This window comes from Parasteatoda tepidariorum, chromosome 3, assembly GCF_043381705.1.
Source record: "Parasteatoda tepidariorum isolate YZ-2023 chromosome 3, CAS_Ptep_4.0, whole genome shotgun sequence".
Lineage (NCBI taxonomy): Eukaryota > Metazoa > Arthropoda > Arachnida > Araneae > Theridiidae > Parasteatoda > Parasteatoda tepidariorum.
The window spans coordinates 49,309,345-49,321,398 of NC_092206.1; the positions used below are offsets into that span (position 1 = coordinate 49,309,345).

The following is a 12,054-nucleotide window of genomic DNA, read 5'->3' on the forward strand; positions in this document are numbered from 1 at the left end:
AGAAGCCATTCTCAGTTTATCCGAAACATTTTGTGAATGTGCACATGCGTGAGATGATGCTCCTCATAAGCAAACGTATTCGCGCGCGATACGGCCCATCGGCTTCAGAGGCTGAATGATTGGGAAGCATGGTGTGAAAACTGGGAGAAACATTGGATATTCCATACTAGATGCTCTAACCAAAATAAAACATCAGTCAGCAACCAAAATAAAACATCAGAAACCTGATTGGTGCATTGAATGTGCGTCTGATACAATGAAAACTGAATTTTCACTTTCAAGGACCGTTCTCGCTTTTCGTAAAAATTTACAGACTTGTGCTAATCAGATAATCTGACTTCCGCTGGCATTTGTGAATAGAGCAAGCAAAGAGAATGTTCTTTATGGTGCTTTTATTTTTTATGCCAGAAATTAACCTACCAGAACTGAGTAGCCAGAAACGTTTCCGAATAATCATTAAAACTAATAATAAACAAAAACCCTAAAAATAATAGTTTACTCTACTAAATATATACATCGTTCCCTTGGTAAAAATATGTACCTATCATTGAATCATGTAAATAAATTTATTTTTCCACAGTTCTGGAATTTTATTGAATTTATTAGTAATATTTTTTTTATTCGTTTTATCACTAACTTTTCATTCTTAATATTATCAATTTTCTTAGAGTTAATATTCTCGAAATAAATTACTATAAGAGTTCCTTACAACCTGTGCATGAATAGTGCATTTATATATACTATTTTTTTTTCTTTTTTTTTGCCTAGTTTCATGCTTTTTATTTTTGTTTGGTTTTTCCATCAAATTATTATGTGGAGAAAATAATTGGTAATCGCCAATATAGCAGAATAATCGCTGAGTCTTGACAATTTCTGAGCAACAGTCCTCTAGAAACTATAAAAAAAAATTAAAAAAAGACTTCATGGAAAGGCACCAACTGGAAAAGAATTACTCCCTGTCACCTTAGAGCAAACCTCTATAAGTTTTTTTTAAAAAACTTTGTGGGTTTAAAATCTATTTGGCGATTGAAGTTGGCGCAACAAGATCACAATACGGAAATATCCCCAAGTAATTCGCATACGATCCTTGTTGCCTTTTGTTAAAGACATATTACTTAAAAACTTGGTGTTGTGGCATAGAAATTTAACTTATTATTGTCATCCTCTGTTCTGTTTCTATGATAGCATTCTTCCGGCATGAATATAACTTTTTAGCAGGCATAAATATGAGAAAAACTTTAATCTCCATTCCTCTGAGGTGGGTTAACAGACACTAGAAAACAGAAACTGTTTTAACTTATTCTACCATGCAATAGAAAAATTAGCATCCGCGACAAAAAATTCGAAATTGAGATTTTTTACGTTTGGCATTTTTGTATGATAAGCTACTTATTTCGAAAAAAAAATTTATTTTTTTCGTTCCAAAAATAGTTTTTGTTTCATCGGCTTTTTGAAATTTTTTCTTTATTCTATGATGATCCTCTTATATTTTATTTACCTGTCACTATTTTAATGCTAATAAGTACCCATATAATAACTGTTTATTCATAATAAAAAAAATAATTAATTTCCTATCTTAAAATGTTATCAAATTTTAAAATTTTATCAAATGAACCGCATTATTGAGCTTTCACTGTACCTATTAAATTTTTTAAACCTTAATCAATTCAAAAGTTATTTTTATTCTTACTCACTCATCAAGAATGTAACTGAGGTGGCTATAGTTTGAAGTGGAAATGTGGGTCACATGTCAATATGAACTATGTCATGTGTATTATAAATTTAAATACTACCTATAAAAATTTAATTTATTTAAAAATAGCTCCATTTTCAATTTTTGAAAAAAAAAGTTATAACATTTATTTTCATATTATAATTGCATAATGCTTTAAAATATGCTAACTATATTCATATTTAAGACAATTTTAAAATATGTGATTTTATTAGAAAAAAGGTATTAATAGCTCTAACTAAAAACATTGCATGAAATATAATCATCTTTTTAATAACTATTGGTATTTAATACTTTATTTTTTATTATGCAGTAATAAATGATTTTATTAAATCTATCCTTAAAAATTGGGTAAAGAATATGGAAATATAGTATCTATTTTATTGAATTTTATTTATTCATTTTATCTACATATCATTTTTTTCATTCATTATTATTATCGTCTAAAATTTTAAATATATATACATTTTACTATGTTTTAAATAATGTAATATATGCATGCTTTATTTATAAATTACCATTCTCTTACAGCTATAATATACAGCTCTTTAGAAATGAAAATAGAAATTGCATTGGAAGAGGCTATTTCTCATTATTCTCATTTAATGTTGTGAGTAGGTATGTGTTTTTATTTATTAATTTTTTAAAAATTATTAGACTTAAAAAATGACAGTCTTATATTAAAATATTGGAAAACCTTTGTTTTATATTTTAATTTTTTTAAATAAAATGTTTAGAGCTATATTACTTCAGTTTTTGTAATTTTTTAAAACAAAGTGTATTATGCTGTTTATGGATGGTGTTTTCTACACTAGGGAACGCTGCAAGCTTAGTACCGCCTAGATTTCCGAGTTACTGTTTCCATTGTATTTTAAAGCCATTTGGCATCATTGTGTTTTGAGATTCTTGCAAACAATGTATTTGCTTAGACTTAGAGGTTGGACAGCTCTGACGAGCAGGGCAAATCGACCAGAGGTCTATTGTACCCAAATGTATTTGATTACTTATTACTCGTGTTTACAATGCTAACAATACTGGTGTTTACAATGCTAAAAGTGTTAACACTAACGTAAGATGGTGCACAGCTTGCAACAAGAACAAACAGTAATAAACTTATGGAAAGAGGCCATATCAAGACTGCCAAAAAAGCGAGTTATTCAAAATCTAACAACCATGTCACCTTTTATAACAATATATCTCTAAAAAACTAAAACAAATTTTCACTTCAAATTCACCAGAATTATATATTAACATTAATATCTTATGAAATATGGCAGATTTGAGCTCAGAAGTTATCTAATTTATTTCTTTTATTGAAAACAAAATTATCCGTTTGAAAACATCGCCTATCAGAATAACAGTAAGCAGCTGCAAACCTTTTAACTGGAACTGGAGTAGGTGCCGAGCTCGAGATTGTTTTTGTTTACATTTCTATTGAAAACACCATTCATAACATGTATGTTTTATATGCTGTTTATGTTTTCTCTTAATGTTCTTTCTTTTCCTGTCTTACAATCCCTATTTATATTAGCAAATTTATTTGCATCTAAACTATGTAGGGAATGTTATTTATGTAATTAACATTGCCTTTATATTAATATTTATATTAGCATTTTGTCTATTTCTACACGTGCTTATAATCTACTTTTGCCAATAATTGTATAAGAAATTGTATTTTATTTTATCAAACTTCATATCTGTTATTAAAATTTCACTTCCTAACAAATAACTTGTAACAATTTTTAAAAAAATTAATAGATTCTCATAATTTCAGCAAAACTAATGCAATTTTTTTACCATTTATTATTTGATAAGCTGGTTGTACAAATAAGAATATTGGGAACCTAATTAAACTTTATCATGTCATTACTTGTTAATAATACATACAATAACAACTCCAAACAATGGTCTATCACCGCTGTCAATAGGTGGCCACTGTTCCAAGTTATAGACAAATTGGTTGTTCAGAAAAAGAAGAAAAAAAATTAAGAAATGACTGAAATAATTGTGTTGCTCTCTAAAACAAACAACTATTGTAACTTGCCTGGCATTTCATTGTTTACACAAAACTATACAAGCATTACTCACAATTTTTTTTAAAAGAATCCCCATGATATAATTTTATGTCTGAAACAAAAATCTATAAATTTCTGATTAGGCAATAGTAAAAAAGCTGGAAAAAAATAAAAATTTTACTTTATTACTATAACTTTTTATTAAAATGATCACTTGCGTTTTTCAACAGCCATATAGTGAAGCTAATTTGCACATGCTTATTCTGTTTTTACTATCCTAATAACTTTAATATAAAGAATTTTTGTTTGAAATTTGGAATAATCACTCAAATTTTGTTTATTTTATTAATAAGTTTCTTATTCAGACATCCACTTTTCCAATGACTAAAACATAAAGAAAAGAATTTAATTGTTCAACAAATACTCAGGCGCTTGTGCACATTATTTCATTGGCTATTTCTATGATAAACTGAAGATGCATCAAGAATTACCATTCATTGTGTATGTTAGAAAAATATTCCTGCAGATCATCCATGAAAGCTGTACCTTATCTGTAGGAAGCAGAATCCAATTATCAACACTATGATTGACTTTTGTATGAATGCTTAGTTTTAATACAACAAAATTTCTCTGAATAGTGCCAACAACCCTTGAAAGATGCAGCTTACCTACAGTAGACCCAATTGAACCTGCGAAATCAATGACTGACAGTTGTATGAATGTGTAAAAATTATTGGCAATGCCTTGAATGCAATGACCGATATGAGAAAATATGTTTAGTAATCTGTTAAAACTATCGGAGACATGAGATGAAAAATTTAAATTGGGCTAAGATACACCCTGTTATATAATTTATGCTAACAAGTGAACAGTGTTCAAAAATTGCTATTTAACCCACTGGCAGTTTAGCAAAGGGGCAAGATTGGGAGAATGTTTCTTCCCAATACACTATTACTCTATCTAATAACATAGAAAAACCGGTTTTGCTATGTGGTGAAGACTGCAGGTTAAAATACGAATTTTTACGTGCTGAATCGTCAGTGGGTTAAAGGTTCCCTTAGTGTAAGTCCTACGGAAGACGTTTAGTACCATAAATATCGAGTCATTCTTTGCTGTTATTTGAGGCGGTTGTGGACAAAGGTTTTGCTGTAATTAAAAAGAGCATTTATGGTTATTGTAAAGAAAAACCTGAAAGTAACTGACAAATAACAAAATGAAATTATTCCTTTAGATTAATGATTCAGTACATGCACCTCACTGAACAAAAGACAATTTATTACACTAAGGCAGTACTTATTACACCATATGTACTTATCTAACATTTTGTTAAATAAAACATTTGTCTGGAGAGGGAATTTTGTATGTCTATGGAGAGAACTTTAGATAGATTATAAATTTTACTGTTTAAATTATTTTGAGTTATTAATAGAGATGGGACAGCTTCTGAAAGGCTGTAGCTTTAGCTACATCACCAAAGCTTTGGTCTGGCTGAATAATGATCTGTTATTCAGCCTATAACAAACATTAACAAAAAATGAATATTCTTTGTGTAATTATTATTACATAAAATAATTGTGTATTAAGTTAAGATTAATTGTACCTTACAATAAAACTTAGTAGAAATTTTTATTTGATTCAAAAGTTTGTGTGTATTAGTATTAAACTCTTTGCAGGCAAAAACAATTCAATAATTAATAATATTATTAATTTAATTTGAAAGTTGTTAAGAAATGAAGTTACGTGTTATATTTTATTAATAATTTCGTGAGCAACTTTAGATGTTTTAAAAGTAAGTTGTTTAAATACTGCCTGAAACATTTTAAAACTTTTCTAGCTTTGAATCTTATGAAAATAGTGTAATTATTTTTATTTTCCACTTGGACAAATGTGCCAATAATAGTCATTATTAAAGAATTTCTTTTAAAATTATATTTCGATTAATAGTTATAGGTTTAATAATTTTTTTTTATTTATTTAAATATGTTAAACTGACAGCAAAATTCAACTAATTCAACTCTAATTCAACTCTAATTCAACTCTAAAATTCAACTCTCATTGATCAAGATTATGAACCATAAACATGCAGAGAATTATCAAAAAATAAAAGATGAATGATTATTTCATATTATTATTAAATATCAGCTTTTCTGTTGCTACCAGATCATAGCAAAAATAAATGCCTTAATTGGTGATATTATATTTAAGAAAATGTATTTATAAAAGTGAATGTATATACCAGTGAAATTTTTATCTGACTATTAATACCTTTAGTTATTGGTCCTTCGAACCAATGACTAAATTTACTTATTCTCTTCCCCTTATTGAACATACTGTTTACATTCTTAGATTATTTCTGATTAGTTTTATTGAAAAGCTTTAATCCTTCTGGAGAATAATGCTATAATGGTTTTTGTCTGTATCAAAGATATTTTACATTAGAAAGTTAAAAATATGATGCATTCCTCTTGATTCAGTCCAAGAAGTTTTGAGAGAATTGTAGAAAATGCTTCACTTTAACATATAGAAAATAGATTAGATTCAATAATTTTTTAAAGGTTTAAAAATATTTTAAACAATGTCATACGTAACAATAAACATACCAACTGCACCATACGAAACTTTTTAACTCTGTTTTGCTCATAATTATATTTGTTATTTTTACAGATTCAACGGCAAACCTGTTATGAACTATGTCCACAGATTCAGATAAAATAGATCTTTTGTATTAGTCTAGAAATCCAATTTTAAATGTACCTAGGAGTTCTTTTTCTTTTTAATAGTATTAAAAAATGAGCATAGTTCTGTTGTCAAATATAAAAAATTAGCCTATATGTGTTTAAATATAAAATATACTTTTCAGTGCTGTTATATCTAAACAAAATCTGTTAATATCTGTGACAAATAAATGTGATCATTGAAATTATTTAATAAAAATCGCCTTTTTTATTTTTCAAAAGCTTACATATTATGGACTTTAATTAATTTTATCAGATAAGAGATATCATCATAACCTATTCCAAATGTTTGATTTTATATTCCATTGATGCTATGTGCTTGAAATACCTATTAGAATGTCAGAGTTCCTCTGTTTATTCGTATAAAGTGACCAAAATTAACTTTTCTGTTTGTTTGTTTTTTTTATTAAAAAAATCAATAAAAAAGCCATTTTACAAAAAGTGTTAAACATTTTTGCACTTCCAATTATAAAAATTTTCCATTCACTAGAGAAAATTTTTGAGAAATTATATGGACCATTGACTGTATTGGAAAAAATTGATTTTCAAAACAATTAATATGATAGGTGAAATATTTTTCACAGCAAGGAACTTGAAGACTTTTTAATTGCTTTCCATTTATTTTGTTTCCTCCTGTGTATAATTTTTTATATTTTTTTCCACAGAATTAAATTTGATTGAAAATGCCTCTTGATTCTCAAAGTAAGCTTTCTAAAGGAAAAAGGATAAAAAGTTTTGGAAGAGTTTCAAGCACAGCTGACCCAGACTTCCAGTTACCCTACACAAAAATTGATGATGGGGATGTAGTTTTGCCAATTGCATTCAGGTACTGAAACATATACTACTTTACTAGCCTATAGTTATTTGTTTTTGTGCTTTAACTGTGATAACATTGACTTTTTACTTGCTTTAAACTAAGCATATTTATATATCCACTAACTTTTCATGGTAGCAAAAGGAAGTTTTTTAGATTTGCAGTATTAGAATTTTTTTGTTAAAAATTGTCAAGTATATCAATTTTTCCTAATGGCTATAATAATAGTAATTTTTTAATGAAGTTAACAAGTATTTTCCTATAAGTTTTATTGAATTATCAATAACTTGAAACTTTAGAGATATATTTAAGTAGAAATTAGTTTAATTGGTATATCAATTGTAATAAATAATATATTTACAAGCTATTGCATGAGTATTTCACTTTTTTGTAAGTCATACTGATGTTTATGGTGTGACTTATTGTTGTTAATAGTGAACCATGCTTAAAATTTTCCACATTCATGCTTAAAATTCGTCAGATTTGTAACTGGTGGTTATATTAACATTTTAATAACACTGGCATAAGCAGGATATTATTTTTAATACTACTAACCTTTATTAATTAAAATTAGATTGTTTATAAAGAAATCTAAACAAAATTAAAATATTCCTTATCAAGTTTAAAACTTGTTACTTAGTATGTTTTTACATTTATCTCTTATTTTTCAAACTAGACAAATTTAAACTGATTATGTAACAAAAGTCTTGGCTGAACAAAAGTTGTTAATTTTATTTTATAAGAAAAATTATAAACTTATTGAAATTCATTGATAATGCATACCATTAATTCTCAGTTCTTTTTATATGTTTGGATGCTTTAGAAATTCTTTTGTTTAGATATTGATGTCATGCGTAAATTATTGGTAATAGTTTACAATCAGTAGCTCCTCTTATACATAGCTATGTGAAAATAAACCAATATCTATAAATAAATAAAAACTAAGAATCACATGACGGAAAACAAACATTGTGATTACCCGAATAACGCCACTGAAAGCAAAGAATATCATGATAGCCAGAAACTGTGTTATGGCAAAACTGAATGAAAATTATTGCCAAACCAAGGAGTCCCTGAATCTACACCTTAAACAAACTATTAATGTTAGATATTGATGTACATATACAATACAGCAGTAACAAAAATAATTATGTTTCACAATAAATTTCTTTTAATAACATTTAAAACAAGAGCTGTGTTTTATGATGGGTCTCATTAGTTATTGTCAATGTAGCTTTAATTTTTTGTACCGCATAAGAGAAATATCTATACAATCCCTATCGTCTAGACAAAAGGGAGTATTATAATGTGAGGTTGTTATATCGTAAATGCCCAAAAATACAATAAATATGTACTCATAACTAAAAAACGCATAACGTATTATAATAAAGCAGTGTTTTACTTTAATCAGAATTCAGTAACTAATGGAATAATTGATAATGGCACAATCTTTTTTGTGTTAATATGTCTGCAGATATGTATTTTTTTGGTGGAAAATGCATTAAAAACAATACACTGGTTAAGGTTTCAAATTTAAACCACACAGCAACTAATGTATCATGAAAAAAATTTAGTGCAATTTCAAACAAGAAAAAATGCATAGCTTTGTTGTAACTTTGAAGTTTTGACAAAGTGTAAATGCATCCTTTTAAACTAATGCAAACATATGGCACTTCATGCAAATGTTCGTATGACAGTGCACTTGATCATCAAAGTGAAGTAATTTATATTCCACTAACTTTTTTACCCTAGAAATGGTCGTAAAAATGGTGGGCTAAGCATTTATACACTAATTACAGTCTATAACTGAAGAGTATAGACTGTAATTAGTTCCATCAATGTTTTGCATTAAACAATTGCTGAAATAAAGGCAAAAAATTGAATCTGAAACAAAGATACAGTATATTCCGGTGTTTAATGCGCACTTTTGATACAAAAAATAACATTGGAATTTACGGGTGCGCCGTATACGCCGAATATAAAAAATTTTAGATTAAAAAAATTTAAATATAGAAAAATACTTTTATTTTAAAGAAATAACGTACCTTTACCTAAATGCTTTATTGATTTTCGTTATTACATAAATAGTTCATCATATTCGTCTTCCGTTATTTCTTCAGGTACGTCATCACAATTTGTTTCGTCTTCATCATCTGTGTTACCCTCATCCATAAATAAACAGTCATCTTCTGATCCGTCCAGATTATTTGAAATGCTGCCTTTTTTGAATGATTTTCTAACCATCTCAGGCTTAATTTCATCCCATGCTTTTAATATCCATTCGCACACTGTTTCCAAACTAGCATGACGCAAATGTCCTCCTTTCGTAAAGGTTTTCTCGCCCTCCAACATCCAACTGTTCCACTGTTTTTTTAAATTTGCTTTAAATGGTTTGTTTAAGCAGATGTCTAATGGCTGAACTAATGATGTCAATCCGCCCGGAATAACTGCCATATCGGTGTTAAATTTTTTCAACAATTTTTTTGTATTATTTGTGAGGTGGGACCTAAACATATCCCACACTAAAAGGCTTTCTTGTTTTTTTAAGCAACCAGGACGAATTTGCCAGACATTTTCTACCCACACCATTTTCGTCCATCCAGCCTTTTTCGTGGACATGAACAAAAATACCTTTAGGAAAATTACATTTGGGAAAAGTTTTTCTTTTGAAAATAACCATTGGTTTTAGTTTCGTTCCATCCGCTAAGCAAGAAAGGGCTATGGTGAAATATTAAATTTCTCATGTCCCGTTGTTGTTATGTTGACAGTTTTGACTCCCTTTAAGTCAATTGTGTTATTACCGATCATGTCAAACATGACTAGGGTCTCATCTATATTTCCTATTTACGAAAGTAAATATTCCTTTTTTTTTCGCAGTTCTATAATATATTTTTGAAAACTTAACAATTTGCTATCCAAGTCTTTTGGTAGTTTTTGTGATACTTTGGTTTTTTCGCGTAGAACTAAATTTTTTCGCGCCATAAATCGGCTACACCAACTCACAGTAGCCTTGAAATTTTCACTCTCATGTGGATTAATCTTTGCCCATTTTAGAGCAAACAAGCGAACACAGTTTCTTGTTACAATCAAGCCATTTTGCCGATTTTCCAAAACCCAGTTTTCTACATTGTTCTCTAACGCTGGCCATTTTGTTAGTCCTGTACGCAATGCACACTTATCCTTAGGCATATCCATTATTTTCTCTTCATTTTTCTTCCATTCACGCACAGAGCTTCGCCAATACCAAAATGTCTCGCCGCAGCCCGATTTCCATTTTCTTTCGCAAATTGAATTACTTTGCATTTACATCCAGCTCTGTGTTTGCTTCGTTTGATAGGAGCCATGTCTACTACTAAAAACTACACTGAAATCTTAAAGCTTATAATGTTTACTTTTCAAAGGCAGGGCATCGAATGGTGCGATTGGCTGAAGAGGAATAACGATTTGTCTCCTGATTTGAGATATGCTTTTGAGACATACACAATAGACAGCATTCCAGATACCCCTCCCCCCTTACTTCTGGAATGTGGGGAACGACATTCTTGCACACACCTGCACTGCTGAATACAACAATCTCTTTTCTCAGAATCACATTACTCTTTCAACTCTACCCTCACATACATGTCAAATTCAGTTCTTTTATTTTTGCAAAAGATAGGGGGAAAAACTTTTTTTTTACGATCTTGAAAGACGAGATATTGCACATGAACAATCCAAATTTTCGTGCGCGTTATACGAAGAGTATATCTTAAAATTTTAAAAAAAAGTATTAGAAATTACGGGTGCACGTTGTACGCCGGGGCGCGTTATGCGCTGGAATATACGATACCACTATTTTCCTTTCAGTATTAATAAGAAGCAATAATAACCCGTGTTTTGTTACTTTATTGTTCATTTTATTGCTTTTATTTTTGATAATTTTGACCGTCTGTAACTTAATGAGTGAATTGCCTATGTCTTTATATTCTTACTATAAACAAGTTCAACTGTACACATATACAGTTAAACTTGTTTATTGCAAGCCTGGAATTATCGATATCCCGTTTATAAAAATGAATTGTTTAATAAATGATTGGTCTATTGTTAAAAAGCATCCATGTTCTATATATATAAACCTCTTCAGACTTAGCAAGAAATTTTTCTAAGATTTCTTGAAAAATATATTATTGAGTCAGCCGAATAAAAATATGTGACCAATTACAGAAATTTCTTTTCCTTTAAAATGATTCATCAATAACTCCAAAACTCAATTACTGCAAATATTGTGACTTTCCCTATCAGTCTTACCACGAGTCTGGTGGTCAGAAGTAGTACACTACAAATAGTGAAACTACTGTAGTCGCTACTTTTTTTCATAGCATGTAGTGTGATGTGCTACTTTTTTTTTAAGAAAAAAAACCAGTAGCTTATAGTGATTCCTGGCAACTATTTTTAACATTAGTTTAGTAAAGAAACACAGTTCTAATGCAGCTAATTTTTAAAAATTGATGGGTACAAATCTTCACGGATCCATCAATGGATGCAATGAAAAGCACCCTGTGGCTGCAGTTAAGCTTTAACAGAAATGACATATTTAGAATCACATATAACTAATATTTAAACTTGTCATCACGACAAATAGATAATTAATCAGTTTGATCACGCTTTCACATGCGTGATGTACATTCGTGAAAGGAAGGGAACCTATTTTCGATGTGCTTAATTTCCTAGAGGAAATAAAATAGCATAATACCCTTGGGGACGGGTGATTCAGAAAAG

The 12,054-nt window shown here is 29.0% G+C and overlaps 1 protein-coding gene across 3 annotated transcripts in view; it reads left to right on the plus strand.

Moving 5' to 3' along the window:
* Positions 1-228: 228 nt before the first annotated feature.
* Positions 229-12,054, plus strand: part of LOC107440563 (WD repeat domain 37) — a 114,324-nt gene continuing 102,498 nt past the window's right edge. Inside the window, exons 1-3 of one of the 3 annotated variants that reach the window (XM_071178611.1) lie at positions 229-556; positions 2,264-2,350; positions 7,148-7,308. In XM_071178611.1, the coding sequence (XP_071034712.1) occupies positions 7,166-7,308 (143 nt within the window). In that variant the 5' untranslated portion in view covers positions 229-556; positions 2,264-2,350; positions 7,148-7,165. The remainder of the gene's footprint in view (positions 557-2,263; positions 2,351-7,147; positions 7,309-12,054) is intronic. The other 2 variants (XM_071178612.1, XM_071178613.1) reach the window with 2 other exon arrangements.